This window comes from Sinocyclocheilus rhinocerous, unplaced genomic scaffold (genome assembly GCF_001515625.1).
Source record: "Sinocyclocheilus rhinocerous isolate Xijiao unplaced genomic scaffold, SAMN03320098_v1.1 scaffold601, whole genome shotgun sequence".
NCBI lineage: Eukaryota > Metazoa > Chordata > Actinopteri > Cypriniformes > Cyprinidae > Sinocyclocheilus > Sinocyclocheilus rhinocerous.
The window spans coordinates 1,523,681-1,549,043 of record NW_015656605.1 but is presented as its reverse complement, the minus strand read 5'-3'; the positions used below and the strand labels follow the sequence as shown (position 1 = coordinate 1,549,043).

General features: G+C 41.6%; 1 protein-coding gene across 4 annotated transcripts in view; it reads right to left on the bottom strand.

Moving 5' to 3' along the window:
• LOC107720456 (LIM domain kinase 1-like) overlaps positions 1-25,363 on the bottom strand; it is a 44,482-nt gene that overhangs the window by 11,151 nt on the left and 7,968 nt on the right. Inside the window, exons 2-4 of one of the 4 annotated variants that reach the window (XM_016528164.1) lie at positions 23,249-23,348; positions 8,648-8,786; positions 403-512 (exon numbers count right to left, since the gene is read on the bottom strand). In XM_016528164.1, coding sequence (XP_016383650.1) covers positions 403-512; positions 8,648-8,786; positions 23,249-23,348 — 349 coding nt within the window. Of the gene's footprint in view, positions 1-402; positions 513-4,650; positions 4,770-8,647; positions 8,787-17,174; positions 17,404-18,775; positions 18,836-23,248; positions 23,349-25,363 lie in introns of those variants that run through there. The other 3 variants (XM_016528166.1, XM_016528163.1, XM_016528167.1) reach the window with 3 other exon arrangements.

Genomic DNA, 25,363 nt, shown 5'->3' with positions numbered 1-25,363 from the left:
TGATATGGACAGACTTCTAGCTGATTCAAACGATCAAACTGTAGATTTCAATATATTGCTACAGTAACTGAAATGTAAAAATGAAGTATACATTTGTTCAGTTGGTTTGCAGAATTGCCTGTTAGTTAAAACAAAGAAACTGCCAAATCATGTTTTATTGACCAACTTCTTGACTACTCCTGAATAAAGCCCACTTTCACAGCTCGTTCCACGGGAAGCTTTATGAACTCACTCCACTGGGAAACATTAGTGCATCTTCAGCACCGTTACAGCACACACTAATAACCCCTAACGCACACGCTCAGATCCTGGTTTACATGTCAAGAACTGGAGCCATGTTTCACGTGAATAATGAGACGGTAATTCAGACGTGTGCTGATTTAAGAGGCTGCGGTCACTCACCAGTAGAGTTTGGATCGCTCCACCAGAGCATACGTGTCTCCATCACCGATGAACCCTCGGCAGCTCAGACAGGTGAAGCATTCTGGGTGATACTTCTGTTCTCCGGCGACCTGGAGCACACAGACACTGAGATCAGAGACGAGGCTCTTCAGTGCTGAGGGTGAAGGAGCGTCACAGGACGAGCTCTACAGCTCTGTCAGAGCCTTTACACACATTACTGAATGAATCCACTCATTCACTCAGTTCTAGTTACATCGAGGCTAAATCAGTGTCTTTCGGTCATTTTAACACACTCACTCGTGCACTTGAGAAAGATTTATCAATCTGCAAATGCTTCTCAGGCTCTACTTTCAATGATATTTTATTTTGTGTTGCTGTTTGTTAGGACATTCCTGTAAGAGATACTGTTAATCTCAGTGAGGTTCTCTCCTGGTTAACTAAAGGTAAATCAAGAAATGCATAGTTAAAGGTTCACATATCAGCCCCGTCAGTGTAGTGTTACCAACGTAACAGAGAAAAAGGACTTTTAGTAACTCATCTCACGTATCTTTGCTTCATTCTGAAAGAGCAAAAGAACAGATTCTGAATGACTGTCAATGTCATCATATGCTTGAGAACAGTAAAATGCTAAACTCTGTTGTCCTTCACAGCAGTCAAAGAGAAAGAATCATCACACTGACATTAATTCATTCACATCAGGACTGATACTCACAGCAGAAGAACACCAGCATATATCTCACTGTTCATTACACTCAACTTTCATTTGCATTGATTTCCATATAAAAGAGTGACATTAGAAACAGGAATGAGAAGTTGATCTGATGACAGTCTAGTTTACCTACGCACATGTGTGCTCACGCTCTCCTTATAGCTGTGACATTTCGCTATGTAACGCAATTATCAGGGTCCGTACACATTTTAGCAATACATTTCCATAACTTTTCCATGACTTGAAACAATATTCATGACCTAACGTTCCATTATTTTACAATAAGAATAAAAAACTGTTCAACTTTATTATAGCACGTTAACTAAAATGAATGACCATTAATGCTACTTATTTGCTTTCTATTTGTTTTAATAATAAGTACAAGCTGCGGCATTTACTCCACGCAGAGAACATATCATCACATCACAGAATATTATAATTTATTTAACCAATATTATCAGTTAATAGCGCAGCCGTTTTCCTCCAGCTAAGAGCACAGCTGGAGGAAAACAAAACTAGAGGTATTTCGTATTGCTTGGCGGGAAAGTATGCTATCCTACAGAAAAGCATTAAAAACTGCTAGATCTGATTATTTTTCGTCTCTTTTAGAAGAAAACAAACATAACCCCAGGTATTTATTCAATACAGTGTCAAAATTAACGAAAAATAAAGCATCAGAGATGATTCCTCTGCACAATGTGACTTTGCTGCAGCCTGGAATTGAACTGCTGGTCTCGTCTAGTCAGAGGAGAACTGGCCCCCCGACTGAGCCTGGTTTCTCCCAAGGTTTTTTCTCCATTCTGTCACCGATGGAGTTTTGGTTCCTTGCCGCTGTCGCCTCTGGCTTGCTTATCCAGTGATATCGTGGACTTGATTGCACAGACACTATTAAAACTGAACTGAGCTGGATGATGACATCACTGAATTCAATGATGAACTGCCTTTAACTGAAAATTGAGTGTTTACTATTGTCATATTGCATTATTGACTATATTTTCCTAATTAATGCTGTACAGTTGCTTTGACACAATCTGTATTGTTAAAAGTGCTATATAAATAAAGGTGACTTGACTTGACTTGAGTTAAACTCAGGACCTGAACTTCATTTAGGAAACTGTTTCAGTCTAACAGTAGCATTCAGGTACAGAAATACACACAAACTGAATAAACTGCAGGAATGAGTAAAACTATTCAATTCAATTCAAATTTATTTGTATAGCGCTTTTCACAATACACATCATTTCAAAGCAGCTTTACAGAAAATGCGTGTCTACATTGCAATAGAGTGATCATGAGCGTACGAACCCTGAATGATATTTAGAGATTTTGAAGGCTGACTTATGTGACCAAATCATTTTGAGAAACGTCGTTGCACAACCATACTGTAAGACCACGTTTTGGCTTCGGCTTCTTCAACAGATTTCTGGTGTTTTTCAAATAAGAAACAGCACAATAAGTGTGAAGACATGATCTTAGACGCATACTAAATTGTTTGGCAGAGTCTGTCCATTTCTTTGAATTAAAAGAAAGAACTTGAACCCTAATTCATGTGTGAATGACATCTTCAGAGGGGAAAATGTGATGTCTCCTCCAGTAACGTCACTGCCCACCGCTTCCTCATTTCAGTAGCTGCTTCACAAACGCTCAACCAACACGGAAAACAGAGCTGACAGACCACCAACACCCCCCCGAACGCGTCTGAAAATACACAACACATCTCCACCCACAGCTACAGCTACTGTCCATCTGAACAACCACAACTCCCACTGTTTCCATGAACCAATACAAGACATCTACACAAAGCTCGGCTCTTCTCCTGCCTGTAGAGTCCCTCATTAGCATGTGTTAATTATGAGTTCATCAGCGAACACCTGCCTGATGTCAACTATAGACATTTTTTCAAAATAAATCAGCCAAAATCCCCCATCTCTCCCACACTGTAACTGACCTTTCAGACAAGGACAGTTTCCAGAAGATTCCACAGTGCATGTGATCCTCATGAGATCTTCTGTTGTGTCATTGATGGACGATCACAATGAGACACACACGATTCGCTTTAGGAAAGAAGACATGAATACAGGAACCCTCGTTCCGGCGCTGATGTCCTATGTTTTTAACCTTTCATTACACAAAACGATCACGGTCCACAAATAAACAGAGACCTGTGGTTTAGCTGTACTCACAGACAGGCTGACTCATCCTGTATGTTGCCTGTGTTAATGTAAGTTTGGAAACAACTGGGAGGTGTGATTTCAAAAGTGATATTTAAAATGAGAACGACTGGAATTCAGCACCTTAAGGTCACACTCACTTGCTATTGGCAGCTGTTCATCTATTCATCGACACACAGCTTGATTAATGACATCTTATGACTGAAACGCTGTCATTAAGGCGCCGGACACAAACTACAGCTCACGGGGAAATCTGTCACATTCACAAACCCTGCAAGCATGCTATCGTCGGGGAGGAACGCTTTTCCTGCTGATGTAACACAACATTCGATCGCAGCACCCGGATCAGAGCCAGCGCCATGTGTGATTGATGAATGATAATGAAGGCCTGAGGACAGACGTCCAGTCTGATAGATCCGCTCTGAAAACTGCACTCGACCTTAGACAGAACAAACTATTAAACTGTCTGTAATTCTGTACCTCATTCACATGTATTCCTTTATCCAAAGAGACTTACAAATGACAATAAAGCACTTAAGCTATTAAACCTACTGTATGTCTGTCCTCACAGCACTGTTTTAAAAAGCATCCCATTAAATATGATGTCTACTCTGCACAGCAGTGCTACAGATGCACAGTTTTATGGTTAATATATGTATTGCACCAATTCAAACAGCACATTTTAACTCTTTTTTTTCTGCCAGATTTCAAAAGTACCAAAAAAGCTCCAGCAGATTAACAAGTACAGCACTAGCAGCGCTACCGTCATGGGTTTATCCTCATAGAGCCCGTTTTACTGTGACTGTGCTGTTAGTGCAGCATCAGCAGCTCTAAACACAGAGAGCCTCAGACATCAGTGACACACAAACACTGTGACCCGGTTAACTAGTCAAGGATGGGATCCAAAGATGAAAGATGCTGTATCTATTCGATTTAAACTGAACAATATTTTTTCCCAAGAATTAGAAGACTTTATGACTGTTCGTTTAGGTCATGAATTTGCCATATCTTACGATGTCAGAAGACACAGAATGAACCTAACAGAAAACAATGCGAGAATGATCATTTGATCTGAGTGTGATCAGATGAAGAATAAACCAGGTCATCACGTCTGTGAACATCCAGCTTCACACCTAATCGATTAAGATGAAAATGAATTAAGATGAAAACTGTAAAGAGAATTGCTTCTCATCCAAAGACGTGCTTGAATGTTATTAAAGGATAATGTTTGTTAAATCAGCATCAGAGTCAAACTGAATGTGCCTTTTACATTATATACCTGCGCAACATTATCCTCTAAACTGAACATGAATGAAATGTAGGTCCTTATAACTGACACAGACGTGTGTAAACTCCCATCTGGCTTACCTTCTTCTCTCTCTTCCAGAGTCTCAGACAGCAGAAGCCCCAGTAAAACACATCGCCGACCATGACCACCAGCTACAGTGTGCAGATCATTCTAGCGAATGCGGCACGAAAACAAAACACAGCCACACACCCAGCGCTGAGCTCATCCCAGAAAGCTCTGTGTCACTCCCTCTGTCTCTCTCTCTCTCTGAGCGGGTGACTTCATCACTTCCTGCCGAGCGCGCGCGCACACACACACACACACACACACACACACACACACTCCTCCCCCACTCGACCCAACCCTCCCTCCGACACACACAACCTCTTCAGCTGTGTTACTACAGTCGCAGCAAAGCTCAAGTCATCTGAAGTGCCTTCATCAAAACTCTTGAGTATTTCTCTTTCTGGCAAAGCAGGCCGGCATGACCCTGAATTATCAGCCAATCAGACCGAAACTGCCATTCTCAGTCAGCTCTCAGCACATTCAGTGTACTTCAGGAGACTAGGCTGCTACAGACCAGACCATGAGGAGGAACAGGTCAGGGAACAGACAGAAACAATGCATTTCTGACAAACAGACACTCATTCTGTAGAATTTTATCTAGATAGAATCAAGATATTCTCGTCAGTGGCTATGTGATAAGACGTGAAGCTAGCGAGGAATGAGGAAACGCACTACTCCAAACAGAACAACACACACATTCAACACTTGAGTCTCACTACAAATGACTGAAATCAGTCACGGCAGTCAAACTAGCAGGAGGGTCCAGATCAGCTGTAGGTAAACAAAGGCAGATCCGGACAGATACGTTTATGAACCTTTATCACCACAAGCAAGCAAGAGAAACCGATGATACTGAGCAAAGGCTGATGGGATCGTGGCTCTGGATGAGGAGGGATTTCCACAGAATGAGCTTGAGTGAAGATCCGCTCATGTGGGATGTGTAGGGAGTGAGGGTGATTTCATTACAGAACCTCACTCAGGGCAAGTAACTACTCACAGAGAAAGAGTCTGTCTGGTGAAGCAGGATAGCTTTTAACCCAAATGGAACCTCGTAAGTGAATGATTTGAAACGCTCTTCATGGGCAGAATCTCCATTAACGGTCACCACACAAACAAATGCTCTGCCTGACGTTAGCATGTTGCTAGCAATGCAATAGTTTTGTAGGCACAAAAACACATAACAAACAAGAGTTGGTTGAAATGGTCAGTTTGTAATTCGATTAACATTTCCTATCAACACATTTCAGAATTTAATTGAATATATTTATAAATCAACATTTAAGGAAACTCTGCCAACCATCTCGGATAAAATGTTTTTCTGAGCTAGTTGCAATGCATTCTGGGATTGCCTTAGAATCTTATAGAGCTTTATCTATACAGAGCCTGGTTTCTCCCCAGGTTTTTCCTCCATTTCTGTCAGCGATGGAGTTTTGGTTCCTCTGGCTTGACGCTTGACTGATAGCACAGACACTATTGAAGAGAGCTGAACTGGATGATGAATCACTGAATCATCAATCAACTGACTTTAGCTGGAAAATGACTCTGTTATTGTCTTCATGCATCATTGACAAACTAGCCTATTTTCCTGTTTAACACTGTAAAGCTGCTTTGACACAATCAGTATTGTAGAAAGCGCTATACAAATAAAGGTGACTTAACTTGAATGTTGAATGTGATGACACATTTAGTGTGCTGCAATTCAGTGCTGATCATTCTGCTAATGCAACATTTTAAAACTTTTCAATGCCATAACCTCATTTCTGTTCCTATCAAATGAAACATGCCGTATACTAAGGTCTGTATTTTTATTGTTTATTGTTCAAGCGTCACTTCTCAAATTCTAAACTGCTAACAAGTCAAGTTTGCAGCTTGATGCTCTCTTTCTAGGTCCCTGCAGCAGAATCTTCCTCTTTCTCTTCACAGGAGCTGACGCACAGTCTACAGACCTGACCTGCATCTGCAGATGGGTCCTCAGAGGCTGCAGCAGATGTGTGTCTGTCAATCAAAAGCAGGAAGTGCATGCTGAGCCATCTTTAATTCACTTATGCCGAGCTCGGGGAGTTTGATCATTGGACTGCACTGCCTGAGGCGGTCTGTGTGCCACTAAATCACTCAGTGGGTGAGCGATGCAGACGCAGCCAGCACTGCGGCCACAGCAGGCCAGACGCTTTATATATAAAAACACAGACCACAGACTCTGCCATCTGCTTTATAGCTCCATTAGGAGCATATTCACAGCGAGAAACTCTTTGAGCAAAACCAAAAAGGGTCAAACTTTGAACAGCCGAACGCTGGCTATAAATCCAGCAGAGAGAGTCAGTGTTGATGAGAGATCACTGACATACTGACAGACAGACCGCAGAGTGGCTCAGACATTGGTGTAATCTGTCACAAATTAAACTGCTCAACCCAGAAAATGAATGTGAAGAGTGCTGCTGTCACAACCTTACTACTCAGGTGGGTTGTAACGGTTCTAAGATGTTTTGCATTAATTAAGGCCCTGTTTACACTAGTGCATTTTCGTTTTAAAATGAAAACGATACTCGTCTACACTTACGTTTCAGAAACGTTCTCCATCCACACTACCAAACGCAGGTCACATGACCATTCATGCAGGTACCACAATGAGCATGATGTTACTCTGTTTACACGGTCGTCAAGGATACGCAGAGAGAATGTGCATCGTTTTCAAAAGTATCCGTTTTGGTCCGTTTACACTGAAACGCACCCCGTCTGCTCCGTTATCAAAAGTCTGTTTTCGAGAGTCAAAAACCCCGGGGTAGTGTAAACAACAAGCGTAACTGTAGTAAAAGTTATGTGTTTTAAAACGAAAGCGCACAAGTGTAAATGTAGCCTAATTGTGGTAATCAAATGTCCTTGTTCAAAATAATCATATCATCCTCCATCACACTCCTCACCCACCTCCAGTTCATTAAACTTCATTTGAAATCAAAATGGTAAACACGTGAAAACTCTGAATTTAAAACCTGGGAACAAAGAAGAAAAACGCAAGCAATTGTCTCATTTTGTGTAACTTGTCAGGCTCTATAATAACCACTTGCGCTCGATTTCAACAAAAAGATAGATCTGAAGGAACTAAAACTAGGTCAAGGTTCAATCTGTATGAATGGTTTTCTTGAGAACAAATGATATGAATCTGTCGCCCCTCGCCCTCGGGAGGAAACGCTGGTCATGCTATCATTTCATATTTGCAGAAAATATGGTAACATTCATCCTCATATGCAGTTTCTTTTTAAAATCCAAAACAACAGAGAAGGGTTTGAATTCATACAAAATTGCATACCATTAAAGGAATGTTGTGCTGCAAAAATAGAAAGTAAAAAATACAAATATGCTCACTAACCAGCAAACTCAAAAGGTTTTAAGAAGATTAATAGTTTTGCATTTTGGTTGCAGTTAGGTTTGGTGCAACAAGTGTTTATTATTATTATTATTATTTAATTAATTCATTAATTAAAATAAAATAAAATAAAATAAAATAAAATAAAATCAAATCAAATCAAATCCCTACCTGGCATGTTTTCTTCAACCTCAAAACAACAATATACTTTAACCAATTTTGAGTAGGGAACCAAACTGCAACATCTGTGGAACGTTTTGATCATGTTTTAAAATATTATGACTTGTGCATGTAAAAGAGTTTTAAAACTTAATGAAAACGCACATGTAAATGATTCTTGTCAAATAAACAGCTCTCGCTCTTGTAGAAACACTAAATAAACCAGCCAGCAGTGAATGCATTAAAACAAGAGGCCACACAAACGCTCCCTTCATGAGCTCTGCGTCTGAATTATAGATAGCAGCTCTTTCATGAACGCACACAGGAGTGCGGTTGATTTGCTCACGAGTGATACGCAGCAGTGACTGTGTGAATGGAGAATCGCTGGGGAGCCGTGTAACTGGAGCGGCTGTGAGACACCGTAGGACGGACAGCAGGACTGTGGGGTGAGGAGAGACGCAGAGATTGGGTTTGGGACGGTTTGGACTCACCATGATGAGTCCGGTGGTGATGGGCTCTGAACAGCCATGACACAGCTCTCCAAATTTAGCCCAGTAGTCCTTCTTACAGAAGAGACAGCCGTCCTTCTCATAGTACCAGTGTGAGAGAGACGCGCCGCACTCACAGCACCTGCAGATCAAACACAGGGGCAAAGCTCAGCATTCAGATCAAATTCATGCACCAATAACATTCTGCTGTGCTCGTTCACTGAACATATGTCATCTATTTTCCCTGACCACTGGAACTTTCTCTCTGCTTGTTTTACTACTTCTTTGAAAGCATTTTTATGTTGGTCAAACTTGGGTCATAACATATATATACACTTGATGTTGTGCGTCTGCTCTTGTATGTTGGCAGCGGAGCAGTTTGACGAGTACGAATGCTAGTAAGCAACATATCAGACCATGTAGGCCTGAGATTGGCCAAAAAATCCCAACTGAAATGACTGTCATCCTTTGAAATTCTGAGGTTTGTTTGGCAACCGCCTCATTTAACTAGAATTAGGTAATATGATATGAGAGGTTGTGTTTCGATGTGAATACAGTCATGATACGCAACAGATTCACAATACAGCACAGCTTCAAGAGCCTTAGCGCTTTTAGAAAATGGTTACTGCAGTTAGTAAATATCAAGGACAACAATCATCATGAAGACATTAAACGAATCAAATCGATTGGTGTCGTTCTTCCAATAGAGGATCTAGTGGTGTGATTGAAATGTACATTGTCATACTGTTACTGATGGATCAACAACTATGTTTAGCACTCTAACAATGAATAAGACCACTGCTTTGGGTGAGAGTGATCTAATGTTTAGGAGCCCAAACTTCAGAAAAATGTAAAATAAATGAACAAAAACAATTTTTATTCATTTATTTTACATTTTTCTGGTTTAATCACGATAAGATTTTTTCTAGATCCTGCATTAAATTTATATTTTGACCTCACTATTCGGGGAACAGACACAGTCTTTATAGATTGGACAGCACAAGTACTTCTATCAGCTAAGAACATGCTGATACTGCTATAACTCTGTAACATGTTTGAGATGAGCTGACAGGAGACGGAGCAAATGCATTGAGAAAACGAAACACACGAGCATCAGCATGACGTCAGATCATCCATCGTGTGTGTGTGTGTGTGTCATAACAGCAGCCAGACGCCGATACCTCACTGTCCTCTGTGTGTGAAGAGAGCCTGAGGGAGTCTAGCTCATTAATGACCATCTGCCGCTCAATGACCTCTGAACCTCCATCACAACCCCTGAACGGAGGCCAAACACCTCCTGACCGAAGCCTCCATCTCACGCCTGCTCATATGGATTTGCCTCATTATTACAAAAAGTGGTGAGTGAGCTGTTAATCAGTACAACTACTAGTCCTAGTAGAGAGTATCCATCATGTGCATCATGTCATCACATCACAGTGAAGAAGAGGCTTTACCTTCTCAAATACATGCCACAGGACCTATTTGAGAACACTATGAGCTCAAGCAAGGCAAAAGAGAAACGTTAGATCTCACCTCTGAACTTTGACACATTACAGAAGTGTGTAGATGTTTACAATAAAACAGCATCTATGCACTTGCGGTGTTTTAGCCAAAGAGAATGAAGTGTGGAGTATTTGCTGTAGTTGCTCTGACCCTACAGACAGACGAATCTCTCCCTGTTCTAGCTTGCACTGCTCTGAATGATGCTGAGATCACTTGTTTTATTCCTCATTCCTCAAGACACTTTGGATAAAAGCCTCTGCTAAATTAATACGTGTATAAAGCAAATCTATTCAAGCTCATATTTTGCCTTGTTACCCCCGTCAACAAGGAACTACTGTAAACTGAACTTGAAGCTCACTGTATTCATGTGAGACGAGGAAACGCATTTGTCCTGATAACAATGGCTCTTTAGACCGGTGAGTAACCCGGTTAAAGGCTTTAGTAAACTAATTCCTGTTCACCGGGCGACAGCTAATGTATGTGGCCTCACAGAATGCAAATAAAGTGGATTATTTTAGAAGAAGAAGGAAGAACTGCAGCGTTCCTATTGTACTGAACTGGGAAAGCCAAAGAATGCTGATGTGTGCCGTAATTCACCTGTCTTTAGGGAGAGAAGCAGCATGTTTCAGCGGGTTCATCATTCTTTATAATAGCAGATGCAGTGCTGATAATAACAGCAAGAGTTTGACAAACCACCGCCGCAGAACACGGTTTCCCCTCACAGACTACAGATATAGAAAGTGTCACAGCAGTCAAACCCCAGACACCAGCTTCAGAAAGAGTGCTGTTTGTCCACAATGCTGAAGCGCAGCTGTGTGCTTGTTCAATGCAAGCCAAGGCCCGAATCTGCTGTGTGATCGCTTAGAGAAGGAAAGTAAAATAAAATAAATAAAGTCAATGTGAGGAATCATTCATGGGTGGTAGTTTAATGCTTTGTGTTCAGGTTTGGTCAAATCACTAAGCAACAGTAAAAAAAGTCAAGCTTCCCTCAGCAAACACACATAAAGCACTGGCCTGAATGAGAGTGAAGTGTTTGTCAATGACGGCCTCTCCATTAGACCGATGAGAACAGGAAAGCGTTTGGCGGCAGATGCGGGGGATGCTGGGTAATTCATGCCGTGATCCCCAGGGCTCTCTTATCAGCTGCTAATGATGAAAGCGGAGACAGACCGGATGCTGTGAATCGCTCCTCGATCTGTCTGACTTCACCGGCTCAGATCTCTCCAACAGAGCCGGCGTGAGGAGGTCATCCTCTCTATCGCTTCATCACAGCACATCTCCTACATGAGATGAGCACTTCATTCAGCGCCCGTCTACTGATCCGGTGTCAGAACACCAGAACACATGACTTCAGCTTGCTGTTTGGACGTGCTCCCATCCCAGAGGATTTCTTTCGCAGCTCATGAGATCTAACAGCATCTGCAGTTCAGTTTCATTTATCAGCTATCTGTTTGTCTCAGATCTGTCTCCCAAAGTTCCTTTTTTTCAGAAATGAAAATATTTACAGCGCAATAACTGACAGCCAGTAAGAGAATAGAGTTATAAAATCAACGTCAACGGCAGCTCGGATCATTTGGTCTTGAAACATTTGAGTTCAAACATTTGCGTTTGATCTCACAGACGTGAGATTACTGGGCTCTTTTCCTCAAGAGAAACATCTGAGAAGCGAGAAACACAGTCAGGATCGTATATTGTTTAGACAAGCAAGCAAGGTTTCTAAACCTTTCCTGTCAGTACACTTCAAAGGCAGATAGATTTGAGTGTCACACTCCATGCCTCCTAAGAATCGAGCCTAGAGGTAACAAGTATAGTGAAAACAGAGTTGGGCCAAAGATGGAACCTTGGGGAACGCCACATGTAAGAGGAGCTACAGTTGAGACATGAAATATATTCTATACTAATTTCTGCAGATTGGTTATTGGACATATAAACACAAATAATCAGTAATGGTTATAAATAAAATAAATATTGATTGATTTCTACACATAATCCTTTCGTTAGGTTCAGGAATATGAACATGGTTAATAAAATGTGTTTCATTCCACGGGTCTCCTTGACATTTACCATAGCAAGCAAAGTTTACAGTCATTGTTACTAAAGTAAAAGCATAAATAATACAGTGGTGAGTAATGTCCCGTCCCCGTAGGTTTCCTCTAGTCACAATGACTGCAGCTCCTAGTGTTTTCGTGTAACTATGGTAATGTTGAGTAAGGTATGCAGTAAAGAGCGAAAGGCTAAGATAAGGCGAGCAGCGTTCCAGATAAACAGACGTTTCCTCATTCCTTCACACTCAAACACCGTGTCAGTTTATAGCTGTACTCGAGCTTCACAGCTCTGTGAGGGGTTCAGTGTTACTCCATCAACACACACTTCTGACGATCCCTCAAAACCATCCACCGGCCTGTGTCCTGATGAGTGTCCGACATCAGCCGGGTCCTCCGTGAGAGCAGCAGGTCCCGTAACAGCAGGAAAAGACCAACTGTGTTGAGTATCAGTTTCACTTTGACTCACCAGTAACCACAAACACAGAGCCGTCCCACCAGGGAAAGTTCTCTATTCGTCATGAAAGCTCATCAGACTCAGGGGAGCTGGGAAAAAAACACCCATTTACAGTAAGTGCTCCACAAAACAACCAGATTTTGACATTCTCTGAAGACCAACTGAGTGACGTTTGCTAGAGGATTGTGGGTGATCAGCGGCACTGCCACTGTTGTGTTTGTGTTGTTATGTTGTATTATTTGGCTATGTGAAAACGCATGTTGAAACCCACTGAGACAGAATTTCCCCAAAGGTACTATTACTAGCAATACTACAAATGACATCTTCAGAAAATGTTCATTTGTGTGAGAGTGAAAGAGTGACTCAATACTGCTGGTCTACAAAACAAACCCAGTCATTTCTGACATACCTAAAAACACCTCTAAAAACACCAAGACATGAAAACTAAAACGCATTAGTGCAAAACAGCACATTATTGGACACATTTACAGCATGTGAAGCTCAGATTCAGCAGACATTAATTTCAATCACACAAGCTCTATAAAAACACAGATTTTTAACAATAAAAACATGAAACCAAGTAATTCTGTGGCATTCTTACATGTTCAGGGTGTCATACACAGATAAAAAATAAGTATTTAAAAGTTTAAAACAAGTGCAACCTAGTGAAAGAGAAAAGGTGCTTCATCTCAAATTATTATTATTATTTTTGTTTTATGTAACTTGATTGGTATAAACCAGCTGTTCAGATTCCTCTCATCAAACGAATGATAAACCAGACATCATAAAGCTTCACTGTAAGAACAGCATGTTTTGTGATTTGCCTGCTGTTTTCTCAGGTTGTGTGCTTTAACAGCATTAGACGTGCTTTGCATTTTGGGGGTGTCTTGTGGGAACGGTTTTGCAAGCCAGCGCTTTCTTTGTGCTTACTAAGCCCTTCCCAGAATGCATTGCTCCGGTTCTCATTCTGTCAGTCTGGAGGAATAATGAACTGCCCTCACAGTCCAGCCAAGATCTGGATCTGATCCCACAGAAGACAAATGAACCGTCGCACAAAACAGACCTTTATTTAGAGATTCGGCGTGTTTCCGTATACATCTACACAGCAGCATCTAGTGTACAGAGATGAGACTCAGTGAACACGGTTTCAGGAGTGCTCTGGTTTCGTCACGTCACTCCTCTTGGTTCCAGTGTAGACGTGATGTAATACAGTTCAGACAGACGGCTTGATGATCGCTGGCTTTCAGTGTAGACATGCTGTAAATGACATGACGTAACGATTAAAGCAGCACACTAATACACAAACCAGCCACCATCAAGACATGCAAACACGGTCATCACTGATTGGTGTGTAGAGACGGGATATCTGCATATTCATATTCCAACAGTGCCTGCGATCACAGCGAACATCAAACACTCGACAGACTCCAGTTTAGTTTAGTTTAGTTTCTTATGGGCACATTTCTACTGCCACAAGAGCAGCCCAGCGTGCTACAGTACAATCAAAGACACTAACGAAACACAGCATCAGAGAAAAACCTGATATTTAGGTTTCTCCTAAATCAGACTCAAAAGCCAAGATATAAAAGAGCTTCTTCAAAGCCGTTTCTAAAGCGATCAGAGAGCAGGCAGAGCAGATGTGTAGCAGTAAGTTGTTCCATAACCGAGGTCCGGATGCCGAAAAGGGCCGATCGGTCGGGTCAGTGGTTCCTGGAGCAATAGTTCATCAGCAGATCTCAGATTCTTTAATGGTTTATGTAGAGTAACAAGATCTGACAAATACGAGGGCGCGAGACCATTTAAAATAAAAAAAAAGTATTAATAGTGCCTTGAAATCGATCCGATATCTAACTGGTAACCATTGCACAGATGTTAAAATCTGAGTGATTCTGTCCCTCTTTCTCGTTCTGGTCAATAGACTAGCAGCAGCATTTTGAACAAGCTGCGACCGATTCACTAATGACTGAGAAATTCCTAAATGCACAGCATTACAACAGTCCAGTCTAGATGATATAAAAGCATGGATGATCGTCTCCAAATCTCTAGACGAGAACATTAACCTTAAGTAGCAGAAACTAGTTTTAACCACAGTATTAACTTGTTTTGTAAAATTCAACTCAAAAACACACCCAGATTTCTGCAGGACGTGAGCTGTGGATTTTATAATGAAGTGTTGTGTAGTTTTAAACCGATGTTTTGTCTCAGTCAGAGCGTCAGACGTGAGCAGATCCTTCACTGTTGATAAGGACTCATTAGCAGTTACACTAAAAATACTACCAATAATACAGTTTGACTGGACAGATTTCTGTAATCAAGACTAACTTCAACAACTACAGTGGGTATAGAAGAAAGTATACACGCCCCTGTTAAAACTGCAGATTTTTGAGATGTAAAAGTGTAATGTTATGTAACAAACAAACAGATACAAAAACGAAAAACAAAAGACTTAAAATAAATTGGTTGCACAAGTGTGTAACTAACACTTCAACACTACCTCAACTAATACTGGCTTGAAACACCTTTTGCTTTTGATACAGCAGCCAGTATTTTTAATTAAAGTTATATTTGCTTTCATCAGATCACAAAACATTTTGCCCATTGACCAGAAACTAAATTTAGATGCGCTTAGATCTATTTGAGTAATGGCATTCATCGTCCACCCTCCCCAGTAGTCTCCCAGCTTCAGTCTGCGCATGCGTCTGCTCATCTGCTAGAAGCCGAACGCAGTTTACACTCACACACTGTACAGCGAGTACAGCTCAGATCAGTGCAATCATGCTGTTAGACATAACTGTGCTGCTTTGGCTCACTGAAATACAAAGCAAACAATGGTGATGCTGTGGGTTGTGATAGGTTGCCGTAAGGGGGGGGGGGGGTTAGGATGATTCCAAGGGCCTGATGAGGGAGAGGGGGCCCGAACACGATTTCAGTTCAATGCTGTGCTGAAATGCAGTTCTCAGGCCCAACACCGCAGCGTGCACACAGCCACAGTTAATGTCTCTCAACAACGGCGAATCAGGTGGGAATTACCACACAGCTCTGGGGTTTGTCAGAACAATCTGGAATTTTCTCCAGGATGGTGAAAAGAAAAAAATGCAATGCAATCACAGCCTGAAATGACCTCACATTAGCATGGGAAACTACTGAAATATTATTTCAACTGCACAGACAGCATGAGACTGTCTAACTACATGTGTACTCCAATCAACAATCTAACTTCACCATAAACACGTCCTGGGGTGCGTTTCCCGTACGTAACTCACTGATTAACCACCATAGTACGATGCATTGTTGTGGAAACTAACTAGCCAGTCACGACTGTTTCCCGAACACGGTCGCATCTCCGTCGTTTGAACCACATTAGTTCAACAATAAGGGCTGTTGTTAATGACGTCACACGCATGTGGTGGAGTAATAACTTTTTTTTTAAGCATTTATGCACATGCGCACTCTTAAAAACGGCGCTTATTGAGGACGTGCAAAAATTTATTGATTAAAATGTATATGTATTTAAATAGAACGGAAAATATAGATTGTCCTGCATGTAAGCTTGTTTATTGTGCCCAAGAGCATAATTTATTTAAGTCCATATGTCTTACTAACAAGAAATTATGCTTTAACCACAGGCAGAGAGCTGTAGTTCCTACCACGTAAGTTTGCGACGCTGTTTGCTAATGTTAGTTTGAACTATGGTTTCGGGAAACACCGAATCACTGAACTATGTTGGTAATGACGGAACTTGCGGCCATAGTTGGCTAACGATGCTTTTGGGAAACGCACCCCAGAATGGATGGTAATGAATAATGTGAAATCTCACTTAACAATACACATTTTTAAAGAGAATTCAAAATGAATATGTATCTATCCTTGCATATTACAATATTATGATGCCTAGATTCACTTGTAGCATGTAAAAAAATTTAGTATTTAGTCAATGTCATCAGTATTCATGTGTTACTGCTCATAATATGAAAGTCTCCTCATAAACTCATCAGTTATGTTAGCACATTCCTACAATGCGATGATGTTGACAGAAACTATAAGTGAGCGCTGCATGTCTGTCTAGGTCTCACACCCCTGATGCTGCGTGACAAAGCAAACCTTCTGTTCTGAAAGACTGCAGCAGTTGAATAGTAAAAACCACTAGTCATGAAAGAGAACGCAGGATGAGAAAGGACACTGCTGATCAACCTAGTTATCAGACAAAAAACTCAAGTCACACTGCAGTCCTGTATCAAAAACTATACAAGGGTTAAGAGACAGTCATCACACACAACCACATCTGACTGAAACGCTGTTTGCTGGAAAAAACGGAAGTGAAACTACAGCTTACACACACCCTTCTGAACTGATCATCAGACACACAAACCATTCGAAAACGACTTCAACTGAAAGATTCACGCTTAATATTCACGACTGATATGTTTCGTGACATACAAATAATAGAGTTAATTATTTAGATAATTCCACACAATCTGAATCACACGAACAGCTCTACTCCAAACACACACAAATCTGAAGGTCTTACGCTGTGCCTTTAACGCGGCGGTAGCGCTGGTTCCTGCAGGAGATCATCTGTCCCCGGAGCGCTCGCACCTTCTGATGCACTGCTGGAGGATCGCTCAGGACTCTGCTCATCTCTACAGCAAACCACACGGCTCTGCTGCTGAGTGTGTGTGTGTGTGTGTGTGTGTGTGTGTGTGAGAGCACTTCCTGTGCTGTGTGTTCACTCTGTGACCCCATGACCCCGGCTCTCTCCTCCCTTCCCTTCACACAAACACACACTTCCTGTCTGACTGATACTCACCACACAGCACCAAGTTCACTACTTTATGGGACAGTACCATGTTTTGTTTTGTTTTGTGTGTTACAGTGTACCATTGTAATAATGTTTTTAGTTTTTTTTGACTTGTAGAATGACAATACTCAATTTGTGAACATATATGCTGATATTAGATGAAGATCTCATTCTTTGAAGGTCCTTACAGTGCCAAGATCACGAGTGTTTTTCCACCACACGTGCACAGACACTGAAACACACAATACTTATGCATCGACAGCATCGAAACGTAAATCATGTGTGTATGAACAAAGTTACAGACGTACAGATCAGCGGTGTAGTCACAGTTGAATAAGACTTCACCAAATTATTTCAGCTAATTCAAAGAGCCTTACAGCCCACCTGAGCCAAATAAAGCAAAAGACACTGATCAAGCAAATAAATATGACAGAAATTAGAATACAATACAATTACTTTTTCTTAATACTGCTTATATCTTTGAGAAATGGATAGGGTCAGGTTTAGAGATATCTACAGCATATAATGCTATAGTGCAACTACAGTTATTGTCTCTGCACACTGCACATTTTTTGTTTGGTGATCTAAAATATATCTATGAAACGGTAAAAATGTAACTTTATTATTGATAATATTAAAGGGTTAGTTCACCCAAAAATGAAAATTAGTCCATAAATTACTCTTTATTTCACTTCTTTTGGACTGATGCATGCAACACCCGCTGAGTGGCATTAAACAGCTTGAAAGATCAAAGACAATTTTTAATATAACTCTGACTGAATTCGTCTGAAAGAAGAAACTCATATACACCTAGGATGCCTTGAGGGTGAGTAATTTATGGACTAATTTTCATTTTTGGGTGAACTAAGCCTTTAATGATAGGATTCCTACATACTGTGTGTTTCTATAGCTTTTAAATAACTGATGAAATAAAAACACTGCATTATCAGAATATCAACCACATTACATACTTTACATAAATATAGCAATTTTTCAAGAAAGGCACTTGATAAAAAGCAGTGTGTTACTTTTAAAAGATAAAACAACAGATAAACTGTTCAGACAACACTGAGACCAGAAGTACTGTGCTGTAATAAACGTGTTAGCGTGATGAACTACACCTGCGGTTAGTCTGCTTCATACATCCACTCAAATCATCAAAACACTGTTTTAATGCAATAACACTCACACATTTTCAAGTGTGGGTTAAGCATCCAAAACCTTTTAACCATACATCAACAAACCACAGTCCTACTATATGACAGTGTTAAGCGTTATTTAGTGCTGTACATATTGGAGGTTTTGTGTTTATTCAGTCAAACTCGTCCTACCTTCCTCTGCGATACTGGAACGCCATCAGAGTGGTTTTGTGTGGATGAATCAGACTGCTCTTTCTGACTGCTGAATGAGATGTGTGTGAATGACAGTGAAGCAGCACGTGTAGTTTCCTCAGACGTGTTTGGGGTCAGCTGATCTGACCTGCGCTGACACACAAAGCACCCGGCAGCCCTTCCCTCCTGTACTTCCCCAGCCTCGGCAGCAGGCTGACCTGAGATCAGACATTACTGTCTGTTAGGATTGAGAATCGAGCACTTCCATCAACACAGACACTAACTCTTGACTCTTGGCAGTGTTTCCAGCGCCGCTACTGAATCTCTGAATCAAATCTCTTGCTGAATCAAATGTGATGAGAAAGAAAGAGGGCAGCACAAAATCATAACATAAATAGAGAAATACACACAGCTCCTGTGACCATGCAGCGCAGTCCATCTGACAAATGAGTGACTGGTGTGAGCAGATTCTTTTTCATCTTAAAAGCCAAAAAACAAGCTTTGAACTCATGATGAATCTATTTGAATCAATCTAAGGCCTGTCTGAGTCATTCTTGACTTCCATCATCATCATCATCTTACTATGATGGCTTTAGGGTTTCAATCCTGATGCTTTATTTCTAGCACAGAGGCCTCACCTCCAGTGATGATGATGAACCGCTGACTCACTGAGAAGCCTCTCCGTATGACTGATGGATCGACTCTACCGGGGTCCCTGAGATTCTCACGCCACTTTCCCAGCAGCACGGATGGAAACTCAATTCATTTACATGCTGCTGTTTTTAACTATGGCAATTACCACAGAGCAGCATTACAGAGCAGATTTGGGCTGAAACCATTTTGGGAACAAAAACTAGGCGACGACGGCAGAGAAAAACTCCCTGAAAGTAAGAAAGAAAGCTCAGGAGGAAGCAGGGCTCCGAGGGGAACGCCGCTGTCAGAAAGATCATTATGTCATTGGAAAACACTGGAAGTATTCTAGCTGTAATGCGCTTAGCGACTACAACATGTGGAGCTGATTTAAGGTGAGAGGTTAATGCTGGGAATAATGAACTGGTCTGGGCTGTTAGTGTGTGTGGAACAGACGCTCTAATAAAGCCAGCTATAAGATTGCATTACTGGTGTTGGCTAAGTCCAGCATCATCATTATTATTGCTCATTCTAGGGTTAGAACAAAACTCCAATCCTGAATATCAGCTGGCAGCCGAGCCGCATCGATCAGTCACCCAATATCCCATCAATAATCTCCTATATAAAGTCACTCTAGGAAATACTCAGAAAGCTTTTATTATATATCTCATCTGATGTCTTCAGCGCGATGGATGCTGTATTAAACCGCGCTATGAATCCCCCACTTTTTCTTCATTAGCTCTGACTAGTTTCTCATGTGAAGTCGAGTGATTTCGGCCCCTGCTGAGAGTTGGGGAACACAGCATTCTGCATCAGAGCTATTTTTCCATGAAATTAAAGCTCTGTTTATGTCTTCCCAGAAAAACTGTTTTCCCACCCAAGGGACAACTTACAGCCCTCCAAATAAACCAGGGCGCAAAGCTGTTTTCCACCAGCGTTCTTCATTCATTGTCAATCATGTCTGTCTGGAAGGCAGTGGATGATGAATTCTTGAACCATTCACATTGCTTTAGTCTGCAACGACAGCCTTCAACCCCTTCCATGACTTACAATCCCACCAGAACTATACCTCAGAGAAAAAAACTGAACTGATATTTAAAGTGAGAACTGAAACAGCAAAGCGAAACAATTGACTAAATCCATTTTTTGCATATATTTCCTGTATTTAAATGCACCTAGTCGAGGTTTGGCTCACAGATGGGGACAGAGTGACCTCTTTACTCAACCTCCGCCTCTCTCTGCTCACAGCTGAGGCCACAGATCTCCAAAAACCCACAGTCCTCTCTTTCCCTCGGACCTGATGTCCGTGCCAAGAGTCCTCCGTCTCGGCAGCTCAGACTCGTTCACTATCGTGCCAATTTCCAAACCCAATGGAAATGCTTTTGCTGACGTGCCAGTGTCTCTGGATCTAAACTGTTTTATTGGTCCTGGGACAACATTCATGTTCTCTATACCTTATATATTGCTTAACCAACCCTTAACCACTAACCACCTGACCTCACCAATCTGAGGGAAATGGCACATCCTCAGGGATGCTGTTCAAGCCCTCAAATCCATCCCTAAAACCTGACAAACAGGAATGTTTTTCCAGGACTAAGAAGCTTTGTTCCTGATAGTGGAGTTACGTTGTGAATCCACATTTAGCTGACCGTCACATGAGTGAGTCGTCATGATGTTAATGAAATCCCCAGCCCTAATATCAACAACCCCTAAAATCACAGGGAGGACAAAAGTCACCAAAAATATTTTACAAGCCTCCAGCCTTAACTCTCACTAAACCTGATGATGAACAAAGTTCTTGACCAACACCGACTTTGATCCAGGAACAAATCCTGCTTGGTGCAATAATAAGGATCATAACACAAGTGCACAGAGTCAGGCAAATTCACACAAATAGATTTAAAGCATTCAGCACATTTTTTTGTGATGCTTTATTAAACTTTGTCAAGTACGCTGATGTCTTTAACTGCTGTTTGCATCAGATATTTGCCTCAAACATTTGGTATTTGCAAGACTCTGACAGAATGAAATCAAAAGAGCAAATGAAAGTGTAAAACCCAAAACTCTGGGTAATTTGTGCAGGTCTCTCAGCTGACACAGGCTGCATGCAGACCGCCTCGTATGAAACACAACGCAGCTAATCACCTCACATTGATGCAATTATTCCCTCGTGATCAGAGCTGATGATTAGACAGCCTAACGCTCACGTCATGATTGCACCGAGTCTTTGGCAATCACAAACAGATCCGGCCATTCGCTCAATCACGGGTACCTAAGCGGATCTGGACTGTTCTGAGGAAGCAAATAAGAACTGATCATCCATCCGCTGGATTAAAGTGTGCTTGGACAATGACAGACGTGATGGAAAATCACACATGAGGACGAGGTCTGCAGATCTCTGTTTCAGTACTATAGGGAAGTTCAGCTTCTGCATTTGGTTAAAGCTTTGTGACTCAGTGACCAACTGCAATACGACACACCAGAAAACAAGAGCAAAGCCGCTGTTGTCAGGGAAGAGATGACGCGGCGAGGCGTTTCACACACGGACTCTGACTGTCTGCTTGAGCTCGGATCCAGACAAACATGACCAGTACTCTTCATAAACGGCTGGAAAACACTTCAGCAGTTTTTAATCCAAATTACTGATTTCAAAAGCACCAGTACTTCGGTACCAAGTCGATACTTAAATATTAAAAACATAACCCGTTACCCGTTGATAAGCAGCTGCTTTCAAACGCTCCCGTGTGTATTTGTGTGAAGAGCATCAATGGTTTCTATTTACACCGCGTTTCTGCAGCGTCCAATCACAGACATGTTTGTTGAGCGCGTGAATGCAATGACCAATCAGAAGCGTTTAGGTCAGAATCCACTCAATACACTGAGTTTGTTCAGCGTCAGCTTAAATAAAATAAAAACATTTAAATAAAAGTTAAATTTTTCATGCTGCAAAATAGATCTGTGCATTAAGTCTTGCAGTGTAAGTGCAACAGACCTGCCACTTATTCTGTGTAAGGCTACTTTGTTATTTTATTACTTTCAATTGATCTTTTTAATGCAATGTTTGCATAATTAAACAATATTTGAAGAATACACGCCAATGTTTTAATGTACTATTTAATAGCATTAATAATTAACTAATTTTATGTAATATTTTTATAAAAAAATGCTACCATCACACATAATTACAACAAAATTATATATATATATATTACTTGCTGTTAAGTGTTATCATAGTATGAGCCTGGTACCCTGAAAACACAGTTTCCCAACACACTTCTGAAATCCTGTGCAGATATTGCTTAAAGCCAGCGAATCAGACGGCAGCTAGCATGACTGTTCCTGTTATAGCCACTAGTCAAATATTAGAATAAAGAATAGAACTCATTCTTTTAACTGACTGGATCAGCAGCTTGATTTGAGATGGGATTGTGTAAATGTGAGTGGGTTGTGTGTGCGATTCACAATGTGTAGGTTTTTGGCTTCTTCAAGCCTCATGACTGTGATTGAGACATGAGCACAGCTGAACATTGTGAAGGGTCTCTGCGCTCAGATAGAGGCCTCCACACACCTGGGATCATGTGACACAAACAGCTTCCAGTGATTGGTAGAAGGAACCGATCGCGATCATGTGCTGAATCATGTGATTCTCGCCGTCGGCACAGACAAACAGCTGACCAAACAACGGCCAGATGGATTATTGGGAAAGAAGCAATTAGATTGTGTAGCAGCAGCCTACTGAGAGGAAGCAATGCAAACAGCTTTGGTGATATGAAACTCAGAGTCAGAACAACAGTGTCCGGTCACGCTGACGGATCGCTCCTCCAGACGCAGCGCAGCTCTTACCTGAAACACAGCGTGTGCCAGTCCGTGTCCAGGGCCTGTAGGTACTGCTCATCACAGATGCGCTGTCTGCAGCCCGCACACTCCGGCAACCTGCCGCCGGCTGCACACACAAACACAACACACTCACATCAGCACACACATCTGCAAAACAGCATTTCCTATCGAAAACAGAAAGTGTGCATTATCCACAGGCACGACTGCTGGTAGCTTTCAGGGTTGTTAACCAATGCTCAAACTCAAAATGGAAGTCAGTGGGAACCAGTAACTGTTTGGTTAAACACATTCTTCAAAATATCTTTTGTGTTCAACAGAAACAGGAACATTATACAGGTTTGGAGCAACTCTAGAAAATGATTCTTCATGTTTGGGTGAACTATACCTTTAACAGTGTTTCATTCGCTGATGACCGTCATCCCTGTTGGAAAAAGAGCACATGCTGTTTAGGGATGTTTTGAAGCATGGCAGCTGGTTTGAGCTGGTTATGAGCAGGAGCTAGTTGCTTAGGAGCGTAAACCAGCTCATAACCAGCATATGCTGTTTTTCCAACAGGGATATGCTCCTGATTTAGCCGTTTACGTTTGGACTGCTGTAGTTCTTGTCTCCTGAGTCTGCTGTGCAGTTTGTAGTCATTTCGTAGTTTCTTTTCTCATTGGTTGCCCTTGATTGTCTCCAGGTGTCCCTTGTTTCCTTGTTATCTCTCGTGTATTTAAGCCCTAGTTTCCCTGTGTTTTATTATCAGCTGTTAGTTTCATGTATTCTGAAATTCTATCTTACAACAATTGCAATGACTTTACTTTTGTTAAATGTCAGGTCACATATGAATTCAATTTATACATACTCTCTCTGTGCTTTTACTGTAACTATTAGGGTGCTTTTTGCACAACAACAATGCATTAAAAACAGATTCATTTTTCCTTCACCTTCACAATAAAGCTTTATCAACAGAACTACACAAACACAACAAAGGCACATTGTGAGCACATATAAGCGGACAGTACTGAGCCGGACGTACGTCATGCAGCTCAGCTCTGATGATCGCAGCCCTATGTGTGGCAGTGCTGCTACTGTCAATGATAGCAAAACACTGAAACCTCATTTGACCTCTTTTGACTGACCAATCCATAGTTCATCAATTATTCATACTAATTACATCAACACGAAAATCCATTTTGTTTCCATTCTTACAAACACAGATCAACACAATGTGCCAAGAGTCCGACCTCACTGCAGACATGAACGGAGACGCGAAACAGACGGCGAGTCACTTTAATAACACTGAACAAACTATTTTAGGTGAGTGTCAGGCTCCAGCTCACGCATTTCTTTATGATGCTGTTAATATTTGCGGGGCTGTCGTGGCTTAATGGTTAAAGAGTCGGATTTGTAACCCAAAGGTTGCAGGTTTGAGTCTCAGGTCCGGCAGGAATTGTCGGTGTGGGGAGTGAATGACCAGCGCTCTCTTCTACCTTCAACACCACGACTGAGGAGAGACCCTTGAGCAAGAACCGAACCCCCAAATGATCCCCGGTGCCGCAGCAGAGTGAGTGAGTGTGTGTGTGTGTGTGTGAGTGTGTGAGAGTGTGTGTGTGTGTGTGTGAGTGTGTGAGAGTGTGTGTGTGTGTGTGTGAGTGTGTGAGAGTGTGTGTGTGTGTGTGTGAGTGTGTGAGAGTGTGTGTGTGTGTGTGTGAGTGTGTGAGAGTGTGTGTGTGTGTGTGTGAGTGTGTGAGAGTGTGTGTGTGTGTGTGTGAGTGTGTGAGAGTGTGTGTGTGTGTGTGTGAGTGTGTGAGAGTGTGTGTGTGTGTGTGTGAGTGTGTGAGAGTGTGTGTGTGTGTGTGTGAGTGTGTGAGAGTGTGTGTGTGTGTGTGTGAGTGTGTGAGAGTGTGTGTGTGTGTGTGTGAGTGTGTGAGAGTGTGTGTGTGTGTGTGTGAGTGTGTGAGAGTGTGTGTGTGTGTGTGTGAGTGTGTGAGAGTGTGTGTGTGTGTGTGTGAGTGTGTGAGAGTGTGTGTGTGTGTGTGTGAGTGTGTGTGTGAGTGTGTGAGTGAGTGAGTGAGTGAGTGTGTGTGTGAAAGTGTGAGTGAGTGTGTGAGTGAGTGAGTGTGTGAGTGTGAGTGTGTG